This window comes from Pelobates fuscus, chromosome 2 (assembly GCF_036172605.1).
Source record: "Pelobates fuscus isolate aPelFus1 chromosome 2, aPelFus1.pri, whole genome shotgun sequence".
NCBI classification, from domain to species: Eukaryota; Metazoa; Chordata; class Amphibia; order Anura; family Pelobatidae; genus Pelobates; species Pelobates fuscus.
Window position 1 is genome coordinate 141,289,963 of NC_086318.1, and position 23,469 is coordinate 141,313,431.

The window sequence follows — 23,469 nt, forward strand, 5'->3', positions numbered from 1 at the left end:
GTTTGTGAGTGGGGGATGACTGTGACACTGTAAGTGGAGAGGCATTCAATCCATAAAGGATAATAAATTATTACAAAAAATGTAGTTTATTTAATGGATCAGTATAATCCAGAAATAACGACATTGTGGAGCATTTTCCAGGCAAACATGAAGAGACAAAAAAAAGTGATCAAAAAACTCTCACCTGCGAAAACCATATACAGCAATACTTAGACTGCTGACTAAACATCCAAACTATGCCTACAGTAGTGGGAGGAGCGTCTACAACTGCACTATTTAGGTAATAAATCAAGATACAGTTACTCTTGTTTGGATTCACTTGTCAACAGCAAGCAGCATTTAGTTCCAATCCGAGCATTAGGGACATGAGAAGGCTGGCTGTGGGTGAAACAAATGTGCCTGGTTGAAAACAAGTCTTGTTACCTTCCTATCCTGAATCTGTTACATAGTTGCTACTTATTGCTTAAAACAAAATGACTCAAAAGTATGATTTGCTTAACCAAGGAGAGTATAATGAAATGGTAAGTAATCTTTGTGGTTTTTTTTTTTTCAATTCAGTGACCATTCTATGTGGCAAGGTGAGTGTAATAGAGTGAATATGGCACGGTGAGTAGGTGGTGACTGTGACAGAGTTAGTGTGACTGGGTGAGTAGAGGATGATTGTGACCGGATGAGTAAGGGCAATAACCCATCCCCTGGTGGTCCCTTGGATTCCAGGGGTTATCTGGTGGGTTGTGAGGCAGGTCTGCATCTCCCTCTTGGTGTAGACTGCTCTCAATGCTCCCTTACCCATCTCTGACTGGGAGGGAGCAGTGATCTGCACCCAGCTGTAGATGTACACCTGCACAATGATGTATGCAGGCTTCCCCAAACTCCGGCTCTCCAGATGTTGCTGAACTACAACTCCCATGATTCTATGAATGAAATAGATAGGCTGAGAATCATGGGAGTTGTAGTTCAGCAACATCTGGAGGGCCGGAGTTTTGGGAAGCCTGATGTTAGCACTGGCTCTGCTGTATGGGCAGAACATTTATTTACATTTAATTTTGGAAATAATGTATGCAAGAGCCCCATTGTGAAGGGGTTAATAATACATTCTTGCAATGCCCAAAGCTTTATAGTTGCCATAGAAACTATTCTAAAACTACAACAGGTGCATTAATGCTGTGAAGATTTTTTTTTTTTTTTTTACAAATTTCACGTACTTCCACCATGTTCTAAGTTTTTAGTCTGTGTTTGAGCATTTGGAATTAGTTAAAGTCATGAACAAATGTGCATATGTTAAACACAAAATATATTCCTAATGTTTCACATGTTTTATTTTAAAAGGGTAGCTCCAAATTTCAAGTAATATATTTAATTTTGAAAGAAACAGAATATATATATCTATATATATGTAGACGAACATTTCAAATACCATAGCCACTATGGGTATTTTTAAATTGTTTTTCTTTAATTTGGTTGTGTTGCATGGTAATTGGCAGGCTTTAAACAAGAAAATCAAAATGTGCAAAAAGGGTATATCAGATTGTTAAGCTTTTTGATCAATTAGTCCACAGAGTCTGATAAAACCTTCAGGTAAAGAATTTCACATTTTTATTGTTCTTACTGTAAAAACCTCTTTGTTATGCCTTAGACTAAATCTACTTATTTTTCAGTCTAAAGGTGTGACCATATGTCCTATGAATTGTCCTGTTTATGAATAGATTTCCAGACAATGGCCTCTGAAGCAATGTTTTTTTAAACTAAACAGATTTAAGTGTGTTACCCTTTCTACAAAAATCGTACATTCCTTTTATTAAATGTGTAGCCCGACTCTGCACTTTTTCTAGTGTTTAAGGAGCAATATTCCTCGGACAGTTTAGGAAAAAGCTGATGACATTTATGTGGTACAAATCCACCCTTTCATCAATTGGTAGGATGATAAAAGAGGAATGAGTTTTGGGAATGGTAACTTGATGGCATATTGTCAATGTCTACAGTCAATGTCTACATAAACATAGACCACTCCTTATGGAGTACTAAAAGTACTACATTTCTGTCAATATTGCTTGGGTCAGGATCTTGTAAGCACAAACAGCATCAGAGGTAGGAGTACAAACATAGGATAGACATAGGGAATATATAATTCTAGTTGTTTCTTTAATGGTGAATAAAAATCTAAGTTTTTTTTTATTTATTACATGCTAAATATTATTCATCTGTTAAAAAGACTTGCTGTTTATGTCTGTTAGATGTAAGTAGGGTTATTTACTGAAGTGTACATGTTAAAGCAAAACTGGAAAATAATTCTCCAAGTGAGCTAGATTTTCAGTTTTGTCATTTCAGCCTAAAATTTTTAATTATAACTGATGACCCTCACTTTAGTTAATATTCCAGTGGTAATGGATCACTGAAAGTCTTTAGTAAAAGATATTTGTATTCAGTAATTCCCCAATTGCACTTTCAAAATGGCCTCATATTGTCCATAGCTAATTTGTATCTTTTTTTTCCCCTTTTGGCACTAATTTTACTCTTTTCAGGGGCATATAGAACTATCAAACATTATAAGGGTTATATTGCCTAGAGTAATTTTGTAATTTCAAAGTAATGGATATGCACGTTTGGTGAAATACCTGTTCTGGAGAAAAAAATCTTAATGACTCATATTCAAATAAAGCTAGTTAATTACAAAGACATCTGCTACAATTAACTCACACTGGCCCATCGAGGTCAAGTCAGGGAGGGCTTGAAAAACTATTTACCTACTAGCATTCAAAATCTGGTTTAACAGTTTTGCCTATTAAGGGTAGAGATCTCAGGTCAGATGTCTTCGCTGTCAAGAAAATTGAAAGACAGTACAGGTAGAACCTGCTCGAATCATTAAGCCACAAACAGGAAATCAGTTAAATCAGTCATTAATAAATGATACTGTTTGGGTTCTTATGACTACTTCTGAAAAATCATGCATCCACAGAGGTATACTCTTTAAATCATTTAATGAAAATGGAAATTAAAGGAGCAAGGTGTGTTGTTAGAATGGCACAACCAATCAAATTCTCTCTGCCATAGATGATTCAGAGGTATACACTTTATTGTCTAAAAAGCCAGTTGTTGACAAGAACATTTCTGTTAATTTTTTAGTATACAAAGTAATCATAGATTTATTTGTAATAATGTTTGCCTGCTTCTATGGACAGACAATAAGAACTGTTAAATTTACACAAATGTGTATAATTTTTGTTGGTGTCCTTTACAAACAAAAACATATATATACACAACAACATATATAAACATATATATGTTGTTGTTTGCTAAAAAAAAAAACGCCAACAAAAGTTAAACACATTTGTGTAAATTCAAACATAAAATCCAAATAGGTTATGGTGGGGAAAAAGTGTGATTGAAAACCCCTTCCACCTGAAGTCTGTGGATAGTTAATACAATGTTAAACAAAAATCTGCACAGCAGTCAAGCCATAAGACTTGCTTTTCCCACAGAAATCACAAATCTGCAATGATGTTACTACCGCAAAGGATTCTGGGTGGGGATATGCAAATTAGTTTAACAAAGAATTACATTTGGCCTCATTCCTTTCTAAACATGGATTCCTTTGAAGAATAAAAAGGTATAAACAATATACCGGCGAGTGGAGCGCTATAATGAATATTAATATAAATAATGAGGGGGTATACTCACCCCTCCAACATAGTGATACAATGTGTCCAAATGTACATACAAAGTAAAACAACAAAAAGAGATAATATAGTGCAGATGGTTTACAAAAATAAAAAATGAATAATAGTAGCAATTGGTTGAAACCACTCACGTGGGTTGGAGCCTATAATCTATTGGCTCCGTAAGTGACTCCTTTTTGCTCTTGAGGCAGCAACACACCCCTTTATCTCAAACGATGTTCTCCCGAAGATATGGAACAAGCAGAGAGAGAGAGAACCTCATAGGTGGTATTGTACAGATAGTGTATACAAAATAGTGAGATAGTAATGATTATGCTCACCTTAGACAGAGCCTTGAATTCCTGGCTCTGAGGTTTTTTGGCAATATGCTAATTTATTGGGGTAGCATTCCCCACATAGTGTTCCTGGTGGCTAAAAAGGACTATATAGACTAATATAAAAAAATAACGATTTATTGTAGAGATAAAAAATAATAATAAAAGCAATATTTAGACTTCTCAAAAGCATGTAAGCTAAATGATAGAAAGTCCAAGTATAAAAGTCCAAACTCCAGCTAAACGCGTTTCACTCTTGTATGAGCTTCCTCAGTAGCTGTGCCTGGATTCCTTTGAGTCTGTGTTTGCTGTATACAGACTTGCTTTTCCTACATAAATCACAAATCTGCAGTGATGTTACTACCGCAAAGGATTTTGGGTGGGTATATGCAAATTAGTATAACAAAGAATCACATTTTTGCCTCATTCCATTTTAAACATGGATTCCTTTGAGTCTGTGTTTGCTGTATTCAGCAGCTTTGAAACACAACTTAGGAAAAGATGCAAAGCCAGTAAACCACGTTCATAATGGACATAAGTAGTTTACTGACTTTGCATCTTTGTTGACAAATGAACTAAAACACCTAGAAACCAAAGTCATTACTTCATACAACTAAAAGTATATCTTATATGTCACAATATTTCCTTTTAGAATTCACATGCAGACTTTGATCTGTAAGTTGAACAAAACAATAACATTTATTTATTTTTCTCATCAAAATGCTGTTATAGCTGACATATCAAAGCAGTGCCTTTAGCAAAACAGACATCAGCTTAAGGAAGACCACTAAATAAAAATGATAAAAACTGTGATGTTATGTACTATTTCATTACTGGCATCCCAGATTCTTACATGGCTTAAATCAGGGGAGGGCTGGCAGCCTTATGCCTGGGGGGCAAAACCAGTCATGGCCCATTGCACCACCAAATCAGTTCACCATCCATGTCCACCTTTTCCTGGTTTTATAACGGATATTGATGTTATGCTAATCAGTAGCTCTTTGCCATACCCACTACTTCACGGCTCTGACTTTCAATGTTGTCAGAGCACAGGCTGAGAATCTCTGAGCCTGTGCTCTGACTCACTAACTGAGCGCTGGAACCACGAGGGAGAGGATATGATCTGACTGCACCTACTGCTGGTGCGCACCAGTGGACCACCAGCGAATCGTTTACATTAAATATGCTGGTGTACCCAACTTGTGAGCTGTGTTGGCCGCCGGGTGCCTCTGTTGTCATGGCACCCTGCGTGACCGCACAGCTTGCCCACCCCAACGGCTGGCCCTGCTGACACACACTGACGTTACTACTTAGACATCCCTCAATATTAATACAGACATCAGAGTAAACACCAATAAACTGTGGAAACAGAGCTGATCCCCCAAATTTATAAAGGTTTGCTTAGAGGATTTATTGTAAGATTAAATCATGCCTCCTCCTCTCTCTCTCCCATGCGCTGCTCTGTAGGCTGGGAGGAAGTGAAGAGTAATCACAGTCTCCCAGCACAACGCCACCTGTGGCTGCATGGGGAACAGCTGTTTAATGTAATGCTTGCAGGACGGCCAGCTGCCGCAGAACCTCTTTGTTTCCGTCTCTGCAAAGGGCTCCAGGCACTGCTTGTTGTGAGTGTGAACCACTGTAAATTAGGGGCAGAGGGCAGAGGGCACTTGCACTGCGGTCAAGACGGGTCTGGGCAGGAGGAAAGTGCAGTGCAATCAGTGAACTCCCCTCCTGTGGGTCACCAGTAGACTGGTGCACCTGCCCAGGATCAGAGCCGGTGCAAGGATTTTTGCCGCCCTAGACAAAATATAAATTTGCCGCCCCCCCATGTGACATCACAATGCCCCACCCATATGATCTGCCATATGAACTAACGCCAGTGCTGCACACAGTGTGTGTTTACATTAAAAAGCCTGCAGGGACCAGCTATAGACACCACAACCACTTCATTAAGCTATAGTGTCCCTTTAATGTGAGGTAAATTATAGATTAGTGTCACTAATAATATACTAGATTGCCTACTTACAATTAGATGAGGATGATGATGAGTTGCAGTTTGGCTCCACTGGTCTGGTGTAGAACAGGATCTCTGGAGGCTGTTTGCAACTGTGGTCACAAAATTCAATGTTCTGGGAGAATTAGAAGCAGCTCCATTTTTTGGGGGCCTCTTACACAGCTCAAGGTCTGGGCCCCAGGGCCTGACGGTGAGTATGCCCATAAGGCCCACTCATAAGTCCACTTATATGTTCCACCCACCCATGTGTTCGCTCACAGGGAGTGGAGTGTGTAGGGGATGTGTTATAAGTTATTGTAGAGGATCTAATATGTGTGCTTATGGTATGTAGTTTATAGGGATACCAGTTTGTGCAGGTAATGCAGTGTGTTTGTGTGTAGTGGAAGCAGTGTGTATTTGTATATAAGGGATGTATTATGTGTTTCTGGTTGTGTGTAAGGGATGCATTGTGTGAATCTGTGTTTGTATGCATAAGGGATGCAAGGTGTGTGTGTCAGGGTACCTGTAGTCTCTACCTCAGAGGAGGTGAGAGACTTAGACATTTATCCTCCCAGAGGGGTTGTTTCTTCCGTTCCTCGCGGTCCCCTCGGCCATTTACAAGCCGACCGCGAGGGATCCACTTCCTTATATGACGCGACGCTCAGTAGTCGACGTCATGACGCCAACCCGGGACGACCTGCCAGTCAAGTCCCGAGCACTAATCAGGACTCGTCGGGGGCGTGATTACCCTCTAGAATCAAGGTATAAAGTAAGGCTTTCGGCATCTGCTCATTGCCCTGTCGTGGTTCTAGCCTGTCTAGTCACTCAGTGCTCTTGTATTCTAGTTGTCTCTTTGGTTCTGACCCGGCTTGTTTGTACTACCCTGTTTATCTCTGTTACCCTTTGACTCGGCTTGTCTCTCGCTTACCTGTCCTCTCGTTCCCTCGACCTTGGCTTGTTCCTAGACCATTCTCTACTTACTCCTTACGTTAAGTCCGGCCATTCTAAGGTCCGGTATACGTACCTACCACCTGTTTGTACTCTGCGTGTTGGATCCCTGTCCCGATCCTGACATTACGACAGGGCCAATGGATCCTGCAGGTACAAACACTCAGGTTGGTCCTTCTGACTCTAGGTTCGACGCCATGGATCACAGAATGGACCAGATGGCTCTAGCACTACAGGCATTACTATCTCGTTCTAGTAATCAACCAGAAGAGATGCGTAATACTTCTATCTCCCCTGTGAGTTCAGGTCTAGAGGTAGCCACTGTAGGTGCTTCTTCCCGTATTACTCCACCTGTACGTTATGGTGGTTCTCCAGAGAAGTGTCGTGGTTTCTTAAACCAAATAGGTATCCATTTCGAATTACAACCCCGCTCCTATCCTACAGATAGGGCGAAGGTTGGATTTATTATCACATTACTTGTTGAGAAAGCTCTGAGATGGGCCAATCCATTGTGGGAAAATGATAATCCGTTAGTATATAATTATAATGCCTTTGTAGCTGCTTTCAGAAGAACTTTTGACCCTCCAGGTAGAAAGGTCAATGCAGCTAGATTACTGTTGCGCCTTAGACAAGATAACCGAACACTTGTGGATTATGCACTAGAGTTCAGGTCCTTGGCGGCAGAAGTTAAGTGGAATGAACAGGCTTATATAGATGTATTTTTAAACGGGTTATCAGACGTAATCCTTGACGAGGTTGCTACTAGAGAGCTTCCTGAAAATTTGGAGGATTTAATTTCTTTTATTTCTCGCATTGATGAACGTTTAAGAGAGAGGCAGAACACTCGAGAGAGAAACCGTAGACCTTCCTTTAAACTAGCTCCTTCATTTCAAAGTTCTGAATCCACAACCTCACTTTTTCCAGAACCTATGCAGATAGGCAATACTCGCCTCTCAGATGAGGAGAGACAGTACAGGAGAAGGGAGGGGTTGTGTATGTACTGTGGAGTCAGAGGTCATTTACGCCTAAATTGTCCTAATCGCTCGGGAAACGCTCGCACCTAAGTTTCTCTAGAGGACAGGCCTTGGGTGTTTCTATTTTGTCCTCTAATCATAATCATAAAGATCACAGGCTTCTGCTACCTGTTTCTTTAACTTGGGAGAAGGGAGTACTAGCAACTATGGCATTGATAGATTCCGGAGCTGCTGAGAGCTTTATCGACCAAGTTTTTGTTACCAAACACGCTATCCCATCCCAGTTAAGGGAAACACCCTTGGCCGTTAAGGCCATAGATGGTAGACCTTTAGTTGAGCCTGTTATTTTTCGTGAAACCATACCCGTTAAATTAACTGTTGGTATCTTACACGAGGAGGATATATCTTTATTGCTTATTTCGTCTCCTTCTGTTCCCATAGTCCTGGGGTATCCTTGGTTAAAAAAACATAACCCTATTATTGATTGGGAACTAGGGGAGATAGTCTCATGGGGTCAGGGTTGTCAGGACAGGTGCTTACGGACAGTGTCACCGCTTTGCGCAGTTAACACACCGATTAATTCTACCCACTCTACAGAGGTACAAATACCGTCCCTGTACCTGGATTTAAAGGCAGTATTTGACAAAAAGAATGCTGATACTTTACCTCCACACAGGTCTTTTGATTGTAAGATTAATCTACTACCTGGTACTATGCCTCCCAGGGGTAATGTATATCCTTTGTCCACTAAAGAGAACTTAGTCTTAGAGGAGTATATTCGTGAGAACCTTGAAAAAGGATTCATTAGGAGATCCTCCTCCCCTGCCGGGGCTGGGTTTTTTTTTGTTAAGAAGAAGGATGGTACACTAAGACCTTGCATTGATTATCGAGGTTTGAACAAAATAACCATTAGAAATGCCTACCCTATTCCTTTGATTACCGAGCTCTTTGATCGTCTAAAAGGCTCCAAAATTTTCACCAAGTTAGATCTCAGAGGGGCGTATAACTTGGTGAGAATTCAGCAGGGACACGAGTGGATGACGGCGTTCAATACCCGTTATGGGCACTATGAATACACAGTAATGCCTTTTGGTCTCTGTAATGCACCGGCAGTATTTCAGGACCTGATCAATGAAGTTCTTAGGGAATTTCAACATGACTGCGTTATTGTATATCTGGATGATATACTTATACACTCTAGAGAGATTGAGACTCACCACAGACAAGTCAGAAGGGTATTGCGCAAGCTTCTTCAACATGGCCTGTACTGCAAATTGGAGAAATGCAGCTTTGACCAATCCCAGATAAACTTTCTTGGTTATGTGATTTCTGGGGAAGGGTTTAAGATGGACCCGGATAAGCTCCAGTCCATTTTAGATTGGCCTTTACCCAAGGGCCTCAAGGCCATTCAGAGGTTTATCGGATTCTCCAACTATTATAGGCGCTTCATCAAGGGATACTCTTCAATTATAGCTCCTATTACTAATATGACCAGACAGGGGGCTGACACTAAGAACTGGTTCACTGAAGCCCTTCTTGCCTTCAAGACACTCAAGGAACTCTTTGCTTCTGCACCAATTTTAGTTCACCCTGATACGACTCTGCCTTTCCTACTCGAGGTAGACGCCTCAGAGACAGGTATAGGTGCTATCCTGTCCCAAAGGTTAGGTGTGGATAAGCCCTTACATCCATGTGTTTTTTTTTCCAAGAAACTATCAGGTCCTGAGAGCAGATATGACATTGGTGACAGGGAACTACTAGCAGTTATCATGGCTTTGAAGGAGTGGAGACATTTATTGGAGGGCACCTTACATCCTGTTACTATTTTGACAGACCACAAGAACTTGTCCTATATTGGGGAGGCCAAGCGCTTGTCCTCCAGGCAAGCTCGTTGGTCTTTATTCCTCACGCATTTCAATTACGTGCTCACTTATAGACCTGGTTCTAAGAATTCTAAAGCCGATGCTTTGTCTCGCCAATATGAACCTTCTGCGATATCTGAGCCGGTTTTGTCTTCTATAGTACCCAGGTGCAATATTATCGCCAACACGAGTCTCAAGATTCACTCTCCGTTGCTTGGTCAGATCATGAAGTTGCAGCATCTGGCGCCTAGACAGACTCCTGGGGTAAGGCATTTCGTTCCTCCTGAACTCCAACTGGAACTCTTACAGTGTTTTCACAACAGTAAGGCGGCTGGGCATCCGGGTATTCGCAAGACATGTTCCTTGATCTCTAAAGATTTCTGGTGGCCTTCTTTACGGAAGGATATTAGGGATTTCATCGGAGCATGTGAGGTCTGTATGAAGACTAAGCAACCTCATACGCTTCCATGTGGTTTGTTACATCCCTTGAACATTCCAGAGAGACCATGGTCCTGTTTGGCTATGGACTTCATTGTAGATTTGCCTGTTTCCAAAAAACAGACTGTGATCCTCACGGTGGTTGATAGGTTTACTAAGATGGCTCATTTCGTGCCCTTAACTAAACTCCCGACTTCTCCTGAATTGGCGGAGATATTCGCGAGAGAGATTTTTCGCTTACATGGGATACCTTCCGAAATTGTTTCCGATAGAGGTTCCCAATTTGTTTCACGTTTTTGGAGATCCTTCTGTTCTCAACTGGGTATCAAATTGAATTTTTCTTCTGCCTATCACCCTCAGTCTAACGGAGCTGCTGAACGTACCAATCAAAAGATTGAACAATATTTGCGTTGTTTTGTTTCTGAACACCAGGACGATTGGGTCGGTTTGATTCCTTGGGCGGAGTTTGCACACAATAATCTCGTTTGTGATTCTACTCGTTCCAGCCCCTTTTTCATGAATTATGGCTTTCATCCTTCCATTCTTCCCCCGGTCTCTCCTTCCCAAGGGGTACCGTCGGTTGATGTTCATGTTGCCAATTTGAGGAAGTTGTGGGATCAGACTCGACAAATTCTCCTACATAATTCCATGTTGTTCAAGAAACACGCTGATAAGCACAGAAGGGCGGCTCCGGTTTTTGTTCCAGGTGATAGTGTATGGTTGAGTACAAGAAACATTCGTTTAAAGGTCCCTTCTATGAAATTCGCTCCTCGTTACATTGGTCCTTACAGGGTTCTGACTCGAATTAACCCAGTTGCGTATCGCCTAGCTCTTCCAGCTGCCTTACGCATCCCTAACTCCTTCCATGTTTCCCTACTGAAACCGCTAGTCTGTAACAGATTTTCCTCCACTATATCCTCTCCTCGCTCTGTTCAGGTTGAGGGTCAGGAGGAGTATGAAATCAACTCCATCATCGATTCTCGAATCTCCCGGGGGAAGTTACAATATCTTATTGACTGGAAGGGATATGGTCCTGAGGAGAGGACTTGGGTACCTCAGGAGGATGTACATGCTCCTCGCCTCCGCAGGGCTTTTCACTCCCGTTTTCCATCTCGCCCCGGTTCCTTTCGCCCGGTGGGCGTTTCTAAGAGGGGGGTACTGTCAGGGTACCTGTAGTCTCTACCTCAGAGGAGGTGAGAGACTTAGACGTTTATCCTCCCAGAGGGGTTGTTTCTTCCATTCCTCGCGGTCCCCTCGGCCATTTACAAGCCGACCGCGAGGGATCCCCTTCCTTATATGACGCGACGCTCAGTAGTCGACGTCATGACGCCAACCCGGGACGACCTGCCAGTCAAGTCCCGAGCACTAATCAGGACTCGTCGGGGGCGTGATTACCCTCTAGAATCAAGGTATAAAGTAAGGCTTTCGGCATCTGCTCATTGCCCTGTCGTGGTTCTAGCCTGTCTAGTCACTCAGTGCTCTTGTATTCTAGTTGTCTCTTTGGTTCTGACCCGGCTTGTTTGTACTACCCTGTTTATCTCTGTTACCCTTTGACTCGGCTTGTCTCTCGCTTACCTGTCCTCTCGTTCCCTCGACCTCGGCTTGTTCCTAGACCATTCTCTACTTACTCCTTACGTTAAGTCCGGCCATTCTAAGGTCCGGTATACGTACCTACCACCTGTTTGTACTCTGCGTGTTGGATCCCTGTCCCGATCCTGACAGTGTGTCTGTATGTGTGTGCATTGAGTGTAATTGTGTTTCTGTGTGTATGTAAGAAAAGCAGTGTGTGTGTGTTTGCATTGTCTGTTTCTGTGTATGTGTGCAAAGGATGCATTGTCTTTGTGTGGGGGTTGCATTGTGTGTGTGTGTAATGGATGCATTGTGTGTTTCTCTGTGTGTAAGGGAAGCATGTTGTGTTTCTGTGTATGCATAGGGATGCATTGTGTGTTTCTGTGTATGTATAGGGATGCATTGTGTGTGTGTGTGTGTGTGCGCATAGTGTGAAAGAGCTCCCTGTCTTGCCCCCTGTCCTATAGAGCTGTCCCTTCTGTCCCTTAGAGCTTCTTAACCCTCCTACTTCTTCTTACTCCCCCTTCTTCTTCTTAGCCCCTCTTCTTCTTTTTTTTACACCCCCTTCTTCTTACCCCCTTCTTCTTCTTACTCCCCCCTCTTCTTACTCCCCCCTATTTTTCTTACTCCCCCTTCTTCTTCTTACCCCCTTCTTTTTCTTATCTCCCCTCCTTCTTATTCCCCCTCCCCCTCTTCTTACTCCCCCTCCCCTTCCCCCTCTTTTTCTTATCTCCCCTCCTTCTTACTCCCCCCTCTTCTTACTCCCCTTCCCCCTCTTCTTCTTACTCCCCCTCCCCCTCTTCTTCTTACTTCCCCTTCTTCTTCTTACCCCCCTCTTTTTCTTATCTCCCCTCCTTCTTACTCACCCCCTTCTTTTTCTTATCTCCCCTCCTTCTTACTCCCCCCTCCCCCTCTTCTTATTCCCCCTCCCCCTCTTCTTCCCCCCTTTTTCTTATCTCCCCTCCTTCTTACTGCCCCCTCTTCTTACTCCCCCCTCCCCCTCTCCCTACTCCCCATCCCTCTCTTCTTACTCCCCCTCCCTCTATTCTTACCCCCCTCCCCTCTTACTCCCCCCTCCCTCTCTTCTTAATCCCCTCCCCTCTTACTCCCCACTCCCCTCTAACTCCCCCCTCCCCTCTTACTCTCCCCCTCCCCTCTTACTCTCCCCCTCCCCTCTTCTTACTCCCCCCTCCCCTCTTCTTACTCCCCCCTCCCCTCTTCTTACTCCCCTCCCTCTCCTTACTCCCCCTCCCTCTTCTTACTCTCCCCCTCCCCTCCTCTTACTCCCCCCTCCCCTCTTACTCCCCCCTCACTCTCCCCCTCTTCTTACTCTCCCCCTCCCCTCCTCTTACTCTCCACCCTCCCCTCCTCTTACTCCCCCCTCCCCTCTTACTCCCCCTCACTCTCCCCCTCTTCTTACTCTCCCCCTTCCCTCTTCTTACTCCCCCTCTTCTTATTCCCCCACCTCCCCTCTTACTCCCCCTCACTCTCCCCCTCTTCTTACTCCCCCTCCCCTCTTCTTACTCCCCACCTCCCTCTCCACCTCCCCTCTATCTCCCCCTCCCCTCTTACTCTCCCCCTCCGCTCTTCTTACTCCCCACCCCTTCTTCTTACTCCCCCCTCCCCTCTTCTTACTTCCCCTCCCTCTCCTCTTCTTACTCCCCCTCCCTCTCCCCTCTTTTACTCTCCCCCTCCCCTCCTCTTACTCTCCCCCCTCCCCTCCTCTTACTCTCCCCTCCCCTCTTACTCCCCCTCACTCTCCCCCTCTTCTTACTCTCCCCCCTCCCCTCCCCTCTTCTTACTCCCCCCTCTTCTTATTCCCCTTCCCCTCTTCTTATTCCCCCACCTCCCCTCTTACTCCCCCACCTCCCCTCTTACTCCCCCCTCCCCTCTTCTTATTACCCCCTCCCCTCTTCTTATTCCCCCCTCCCCTCTTACTCCCCCCTCCCCTCTTCTTATTCCCCCCCTCTTCTTATTCCCCCCTCCCCTCTTCTTATTCCCCCCTTCTTATTCCCCCCTCCCCTCTTCTTATTCCCCCCTCCCCTCTTCTTATTCCCCCTATCCCCTCTTCTTATTCCCCCTCCCCCCTCTTCTTATCCCCCCCTCCCGTCTTCTTATTCCCCCCTCTCCCCTCTTCTTATCCCCCCTCTCCCATCTACTTATTCCCCCTCTCCCCTCTTCTTATTCCCCCCCACCCCTTATTCCCCCCTCCCCTCTTCTTATTCCCCCCTCTTCTTATTCCCCCCTCTCCCCTCTTCTTATCCTCCCTCTCCCCTCTTCTTATCCCCCCTCCCCTCTTCTTATTCCCCCCCTCCCCTCTTCTTATCCCCCCTCCCCTCTTCTTATCCCCCCCTCTCCCCTCTTCTTATTCCCCCCCTCTCCCCTCTTCTTATTCCCCCCTCCCCTCTTCTTATTCCCCCCTCCCCTCTTCTTATCCCCCCCTCCCTTCTTCTTACCCCCTCCCCTGTAGCGTGGCCGAGCTGCTTTCTGGTCTGCGGTGCCCGGCCGGAGTGATGGGAAGGTGCACGCTCAGTGTGCACTTCCTGTCAGTCCGGCCGGTTACAGGAAACAGAAACTCCACGCGGAACAGGAGTTTCTATTCCTGTAACCGGCCGGACTGACAGGAAGTGCACACTCAGTGTGCACCTTCCCATCACTCCGGCCGGGACCGCGGACCGGAGACCAGCTCGGCCACGCTACAGGGGAGGGGAGGGAGGGAAAAGCTGCTGCAGCCGTCTGAGAACTCTTTACAGAGCGCTCAAGCGGCTGCAGCATTTAAAGGGCCGGCCCACCGCGGCCGGTCCTAAAAGAATTTCGGGCGGCCTGGGGGGCAATTGCCTCCCTGCCCCCCGGCCCAGCCCGCCCCTGGCTTAAATCCTACTCCAGCATCCAGCATCCAGCATCCACCATCTTTAAGCCCCTATAACTCTTTACTTCCAGTCTGGTTATCTAGCTCATCTGAACTGGAAGTGCACTTGACACAAGTGAATGAGTGAATTAGAAGTGAAGAAAGTAGGTGTTAAATATAAGAGATCAAACTATGATAAGTATGTTAAGCTAGCTTGTTAATATTCCTGAGAAATATCCCTCTAAAATAAGTTTTTAAAACATTTATACTACGAACGAGTAGTAGTTAAAAAAATCTATTAACCCCTTCCCGACTGCGGACGTATCAGGTACGTCTGGCAGAAAACAGTCCATAATGACCTTGGACGTACCTGGTACGTCTGCACCTATTTTGAGCTCTGGAAGCTCTGATAGTATAGCAGTGATGTACTGCATGTGATGAGTGCCTTGAGGGGTCCTGGCACTCCGTGCATATAAAATAATATATATAAAAAAATAAATATAAAATAAATAAAATGATCAATATTAACTCCCCCCCCCCTTTTTTTCTAAAGGCAGTGAATCATGGGGCTTCTGGGGGCGTCCCTAGCATGCCGCATCATAAGGGGCAGGCTGGAGTCATGCAATCACAGCTTGCCCCATTAGCAATTTCATCCCAAGTGTGTTCCCCATTTCTCTGATTAGTGTGGATCTGCCTCCCTCTCTTCACTTGTGTTTTACACACAGACATAGAATGTGACGGCAGATAAGAACCATTCGGCCCATCTAGTCTGCCCAGACAGTCACACATAGGCAGTCACACACAAACACACACACACACACAGGCAGACAGCCACACACACACACAGGCAGACAGCCACACACAGCCACACACAAACACACACACAGAGGCAAACAGCCACACACAGACAAACAGTCACACACACAGACAAACAGTCAAACACACACAGACAAACAGTCAAACACACACTGTCAGACAGCCAGACACACACACACACTGGCAGACAGTCTCACACACACACACACACACGCAGACAGTCACACACACACATGCAGACAGTCACACACACATGCAGACAGTCACACACACACACGCAGACAGTCACACACACACACGCAGACAGTCTCACACACACACACACACAAACATAGGCAAACAGTCACACACACACAGGCAGACAGTCACACACACACAGGCAGACAGCCACACACACACAGTCAGACACACACACTCACTAACAGACAAACACACTCACAGACACACACACTAACAGACACAGACACACACTAACAGACACAGACACACACTAACAGACACAGACACACACTAATGTACACAGACACACATTAACATACACACACACACACTAACAGACACAGACACACACTAACATACACACACACACACACTCACCCACATTAACACATTTTTTTAAATTTATTTAGACACCCCCCCCCAGCCTCCTTACCTTTGGGAATGCTGGGGGGGGGGTCTCTTCCTCCCTGGTGGTCCAGTGGCTGCTGGGCTGGGCGGGCGGCGCTGGCGGGCGGCTGGCGAGGGAGCACTTCCTCTGAGCTGTTTGCTCAGCTCCCTCGCGCGCCGCAGAGTGAGGCTGGGAGCCGGAATATGACCTCATATTCCGGCTCCCAGCCTCACTCTGCGGCGCGCGAGGGAGCTGAGCAGACAGCTCAGAGGAAGTGCTCCCTCGCCAGCCGCCCACCAGCGCCGCCCGACCGCCCAGCAGCCCGGCATGTCTGTTAGCCGCAAGGCTAACAAGACATTTGCCTTGGGCATTTGGGGGCGGCTTTTTTTGCCGCCCCCTGGAAAATGCCGCCCAAGGCAAATGCCTTGTTAGCCTTGCGGCTAACAGACATGCCGTGTGAGCTATGCGGCCGCAGGGCGCCCCCTGCACCATGGCGCCCTGTGCGGCCGCACAGCTCGCACACCCCTAAGGCCGGCCCTGGCTCAGATACATCATCACTCGATACAGTGTCTACTGCTAGTGATGTATCTGGTGATGTTGTATCTGTGCCTGCTAGTCCCCCTGCCAGAAGGAGACGTGCTGCTCCAGCTGGCAGAACTGCTGAGGAGTGGGTAGTGCCTCATCGCCAGAGGCCAGACATCCCATCCTTTACTGCAAATCCTGGCATTAATTTGGATGTCACAGGATTTAGCACTCAGCAGTTTATGGAGGTGTTTCTGGGCGATGATGTATTGGGGAACATTGTCGCCCAAACTAATTTATATGCCCATCAATTCCGAGCTACAAATCCGGACTCTTTTTTGGCAAAGCAGCAATGGGCCCCCATCGATGTGCCAGAATTTAAAAGATTCTGGGCATTGACTATGCTGATGGGCATCATAAAGAAGCCCTCCATCCGCTCCTACTGGAGCAGTAGCCCCATCTGCTCTACCCCCATTTACTCCCAATGTATGTCAATGATTCTGCATTTCATGCACTTCAGCGACAACAGCCTGTGTCCCCCTAGGGAGCATCCCCAGTTTGACAGGCTGTATAAAATCCGCCCCCTGATTACCCACTTTGCTGCCAGGTTTGCAGAGGCTTATACACCTGGAAGGAATATATGCGTGGATGAATCCCTGATGAAGTATAAGGGAAGGCTGGGATTCAGGCAGTATGTTCCTTCCAAGCACTCTAGGTATGGTGTAAAGATGTATAAGCTCTGTGATAGCGAGACTGGGTATACTCAGGCCTTCCGGGTGTACGAGGGATAGGATAGCCACCTTGACCCTCCAGGTTGCCCAGAACATATGGGAACTAGTGGCAAGATTGTCTGGGACCTGATATTCCCCCTGATGAACAAAGGGTACCACTTGTATACTGACAATTTTTATACAAGTGTCCCTTTGTTCAAGCTACTGTACTGTTTTGATACAGTAGCTTGCGGCACAATTAAAAAGAACAGCACAGGTTTCCCAGGACAACTTGCACGCACCCGGCTACGGAGGGGGGAGACCTCAGCTCTGCGCCAAGAGGAGCTGTTGGCAGTTAAGTACAGAGACAAGAAGGATGTGTACCTTCTTACCACCATCCACACTGAGGGGACTGTGGAGGTCCCTGTACGTGGCAGAGCTGAGAGAACGAGGAAGCCAGTGTGCATCAAGGCCTATAACCGTCATATGGGTGGGGTTGATCTGGCAGATCAGCTGCTGCAGCCCTACCTAGTTATATGAAAGACAAGGGCCTGGTACAAAAAGGTTGCAATCTACCTAATGCAGATTGCAACCCACAACGCTTTCTTGTTGTTCAAAAAAGCAAACCCCGGGACGCAACTGAGATTTTTACAGTTTCAGCTCCAGATCATTTCGGGGATTTTGTACCGTGATGCACCTGCTCCCCGGGCGGTGATGGGAGGGAGCAGAGTTGGGGCTACACATTTTAGTTTTAAAATTACAAAAAATGTTTTTTTACCACCACAGTTGTTTTGATAAATGATTTGTTACTAGGCATAGTCTTGTGCATTTCTCTTTGATGTACAGGTAATGTATAGCTGTTTCTGCAACTTTCTCGTTATGTTAAGCTAATACCAGTGGTAACGAGTTATAGTTCGTGATTATTTTGTGAATTGCTCAAGTGAATATTGCAGAACTTTTAGACAACTTCCAAACTGACTCTTACTCGCTGATTTTTACTGGCTTGTATACAAGCTTGTAACCACATTGTGACATAAATAATTCGTGAACATTTAGTCTGAAGGAAAAAACTAAACAAAAACAAATTGGCTTTATCAAATAGACCATATTTAAAATGTCAAATAAGGAAGAATTGTTTCCCCTAATATGATGTATAGTCTAGTCCATGTTTAAGATAAAAATCTTAGGGTTACACATCTACCTACATTAACAAAAGGATTGCAAGGCTGTTGGGTATATAATATGACAGTAATAATTATATATTTTTATGTTTTGCAAAATTGAAAGAACAGCAATATTTAGATAAAGTGAAGTATCTGTTACATGGAGAGCAAACTGAAAAAGACCAAATTACAGTAATAGCAAAAATCCATATAGCATATAATGTCATGACTAGAGATTCTTGTTTAATTTTCCTTGCCACAAATGAAGAGCTGAATAGAAATTTGACAGAATAAGTAAAGATTGTACCAAGCTAAACTTAATGTATACATTGATGTGTATGGGTCTCAGAGCATGGTGCTTAATTTTTTTTTCATTTTTTTTATGACACTCAGATTTAGAAATTATGAGCTGGTCAGTTTTTATTCTTGTGTATCATCATTGTGTCAATTCCTCAGTGATAAATTAAGTGATTCAAATAATTATGATGCTGAAGGGAATTGATCAAAAGAGTAGGAAAATTTACAGATTTTACTATTAACATGATGTAAAGTCATGATTTTATTAATGACACGGAGGCGAGTATTAGGCTGCACTCTTTCTTTATTTATCTCAGCAGCAAAGAAAAATAACATTAAATCAGTATAAAAGAAACCAGTAAATAACATGAGGTATATCTTCCTAGCAACAGGAACAGCCAATCAGCATCCTCTTCATAGCATAATAGGCAGTGTCCAGTATACTACTTCCTCTTTCTTGCGATCCCGAACAAGGACAACAAATCCAAATAAAAAGTGGGCTCCAATTAGAGGGTATACGAGCCTTAAACTGGATCTCGAAGTCAAGCTGGAAGAGAAAGGAGAATATGATAATATCCAAGTATAAAACTGGATTTATGCATAAATTCGCATTACATGGAATATCATATATATATATATATATATATATATATATATATATATATATATATATATACATAACATGAACTTACCCAGAGAAGACCAAACCTCCAGGGATGGGAGGGAGGGATAATACTCGCCTCCGTGTCATTAATAAAATCATGACTTTACGTCATGTTAATAGTAAAATCTGTAAATTTTATTAAGACACGGAGGCTCCTATTATGCTAGTTCAAAGCTGTGAAATTATGTCTCCTGTGAGGTGTTGAATAGGTCTAAAGTAGAAATCATGGAATGTAGACTACGAAGACCAGCCGCTCTCATAATATCCTCCAAGCGACAACTAATCGAGGAAGCCTTAGAAGCCATTGCCCCACGAACCGAATGAGGCACAGACACATGGGTATCAATAACTGCTAGAGACATAACGTATTTGACCCACCAGGCTAGAGTAGACACCGGAAGACGCGATCAGGAAGCCCAGGTTCTCTAACAGAGTCAAAGTCCATGCAAAGTATGTCCGGATTAATTGAATAGACTGAGCCAGAATGAAAATGCCGTCTAAATATATTCTGAGATGTGAGCTTGGTGAAGCACCATGGAGCCGAAGACAGTCCGAATGGGAGGCACCTGAACCTCTATTTACTGCCCCACCATGTAAATTGCGGGAAGTTCTCCATCTTGATGTTGTACTGGGATAGGCCTTGTGAGATATCCATCCTGCAGATCCAATTTTTCCATCCGATCTGCTGGTTGGAGAAGATCCCTTAAACAATGCTCTCCTTCCATCTTGGAAGTGCTGATATGCTCATAACTATTGAGCTGTCTCAAATTTATCACTGGATACCTTTGCCTTTTTTGGAAAACAAGAAAAGGTTGCTCACGTAACCCAGGGTATGGGCCGGAATCTCTACGATTGATTGTCCACAGAGACAAGGTCTGCGTCTCATTGGGAAAAAACTATTTCCCTCGATGGGGAACATTGAACAGGTAGAGAAAGGAAGTCTATGCAATACCCTTTCACAGTGTGAAGAACCTAAGCATCTGATGAAATGAGGGACCATACATGGGAAAAATGTGTGAGCCTGCCCCCCACTATCAGTAAGGCAGAATGGAAATTGTGAAGACTTCTTAGGAGCACCTCTTAAGCCACTAACAACCCAGGGTCGACCACTTTGTGGGAAGGAGGTGCATTGTTCAAAGAAATCGGCTCGGCAAGTATAAGAGCCTTGGTTCTGTCTAAAAGAACTTCTGTTTGTTTAGACGGACAAAGGAGCCAGATTCTTTAACAAAGTTGTCCCCAAAGAGAAAACATTTTGCCTGTGTTATCTGGCTCGTTCAGAGCCATAGTTAAACGTTTGGGCTCAATCTTGAGCAAGATCGATTTGTGGCGTTCTGTGACAACCGCATTGTTGGCGTTGCCAACTTTAATCACTCTCTGGATCTAACCACTTAAGATGGCGCAATCTAATTCTAGATCATCCTCTATTAGGGGTTCACATTGAGTGTCCAAGATCCTATTGGTGTCCCTGAGTCCGCATAATCTACCTAAATTTTGGTAGATTTAACAGGACATGTATCCCAAACGGGATTAGCATCCTCTTCATCAGTAATTTCATAATCAGGATCAGAAATATCCTCTGAATCCTCCATATAGGACTCAGGGAACTCCTCCTCAATATCACTGAGCTCAGATTCAGAGTTCAGTTGGGCTTTTGCCCTTTTCCAAAGTCTAGTCGATTTTGCCTGACTAGTAGCTCTTTTGCGCGGTGGTAAATTAATCGCGCCATCTGTGACAGGTATGGTACTGTCCATCTCTATTGTTTTGGAGGAGTGTTTTGCCTTATATGAGGCCTTGTGTCCATGCTTAAGCAGAGCAGGTGTGAGTACAGTTACACCTCCATATAGTACTTTGAGAACTCCTCCTCAATATCCCTGTGCTCAGATTCAGAGTTCAATTTGGCTTTTGCCCTTTTTCAAAGTCTAGTCGATTTTGCCCGATTAGTAGCTCTTTTGCGTGGTGGTAAATTAATCGCGCCATCCATGACAGGTATGGTACTGTCCATCTCTATTGTTTTGGAGGAGTGTTTAGCCTTATATGAGGCCTTGCGACCAGGCTTAAGCAGAGAAGGTGTGCGTACAGGTATACCTCCATATAGAACTTGGGGAACTCCTCCTCAATATCACTGAGCTCGGATTCAGAGTTCAATTGGGCATTTGCCCTTTTCCAAAGTCTAGTCGATTTTGCTCGACTAGTAGCTCTTTTGCGCGGTGGTAAATTAATCGCGCCATCCGTGACATGTAAGGTACTGTCCATCTCTATTGTTTTGGAGGAGTGTTTAGCCTTATATGAGGCATTGCGTCCTGACATTGTCATTGCTTTTGCCATGGAAGTGTCAATTAAAGCCTGCATGTCAGCAGGATCAGTAAAGCAGAAAATCTGCCTCATCTTCAGAGATACCTGAAGAGGCTTCTACATTAATCTGCATGTTTGCTGTAGACCCAGAAAGATCCTGTCAGACTGCATCATAAATATACAAACAAACCTAAGGGAATGAATAAAGCAAAATAATACCAAAAGGAAAGGGTTGAGTAACCCTCAAGTAAAAAATAAATAAATATAACTAAACAGGATAAGGAAATGAAAGTACTCACAATAGTGAAAACATAACAATTGTAATATAAAACACAGGAGCTGCCCGGCTGCCACTACCACTAAACCCCAACTTGGATTTCAGGCAGTTGGTGGCAGAGCAGCAGCCAGACAGATAAATGAAGGGAAAAAACAGCACAATATCACTATTCAGGGGATAAAGATCCTCAAAGACGCCCCTGAGCGACAATTGATGGTAATCTTGGGGCGAGGGAGGTCAGAGGGGAAATAAATTATCAAAGGATATACAATAAAGCATATAACTGAAGCAAATGAAGTAAATAAAATTAAGTTAAAATGAAGTAACTAAATATATTTATAAACATGAAAATATTATAATTAAAATGTAATAACTATAGCTATATTAACCACAGTAATGATATGAATAAAGTAAAAGATCCCACAGTTAAGAACCATGGGACCCAGTGTCACTTAACTGAGGTAGCAGCAAAGAAAGAGGAAGTTGTATACTGGACACTGCCTATTATGCTATGAAGAGGATGCTTATTGGCTCTTCCTGTTGCTAGGAAGATATACCTCATGTTATTTACTGGTTTCTTTTATACTGATTTAATGTTATTTTTCTTTGTTGCTGAGGTAAATAAAGAAAGAGTGCAGCATAATAGGAGCCTCCGTGTCTTAATAAAATTAAAGTGACCGTTTTATTTGCTACGACCGTTTTATTTGCTACTTTGTTCTTTTTCACTCAGTCCTTCCCTATTTTCCCGCTCTTTTTCCCTCTTCCCCTCAGTTTCCTTTCCCTTTCCATTATCCAAAATGTATTTGAAATCTAATAAAGTGTATTTCTATTAAAAGTATCTATTACAAATATGTTTACATAGAAAATCAAACTCCATTCACACAACTATTCATACCTGTCCCGTGAGAGTGGGGGCGTTAGTTAGAAGGAGTCTCAGGCAAGTCTGTAACCAGAGGTCAAAGTCTCCATATTCATTCATTATATAAACCCGAATCCTCAAGACTAACATATACAGATTTCTCCATGAATCTCTGATAGTTAATCTGTGAGGCTGTTTCAGTCCACTTAGGGATCGCCTCAGATCTCCATTTTCTCGTCAAACAGACTTTGGTGGGCCTTAATAAATGCACAGTTAGCATTTTTATTTCTTCTTTAAAATTGGGGAAATCCAAACGAAACAAAAAGAGTTGGGGGGGGAGGGGGGGGGGAGGTCAGTTCAATATGGGACTGTGTTAAACTTGTAAGTTTATTTCCTAACTTGACCTTCAAAGGTAATAGGCAGGCACATTCCACCATATATGCCCTATAGTTCCAGATTCTTTTGCATATCCAAAAAAGATCACAAATGTTGGGTTGAAACTTACTTAACCTGTCTGGTGTCAGATACCATCTGTGTAATATTTTGAGATAATTCTCAAACAGTGAAATACTATGAATAGTTTTTTTTGTCAGATTTAAAGCAGTAACGCATTCACTAGATACAAATTCTGTGCTCAGC

General features: G+C 43.9%; 1 protein-coding gene across 1 annotated transcript in view; it reads left to right on the plus strand.

The window, feature by feature from the left end:
- The first annotated feature begins 389 nt into the window (after positions 1–389).
- The window catches only part of LOC134586876 (probable cation-transporting ATPase 13A5), a 196,899-nt gene continuing 173,819 nt past the window's right edge, over positions 390–23,469 (plus strand). The window contains exon 1 of the mRNA XM_063442778.1: positions 390–521. Coding sequence (XP_063298848.1) covers positions 474–521 — 48 coding nt within the window. The 5' untranslated portion in view covers positions 390–473. The remainder of the gene's footprint in view (positions 522–23,469) is intronic.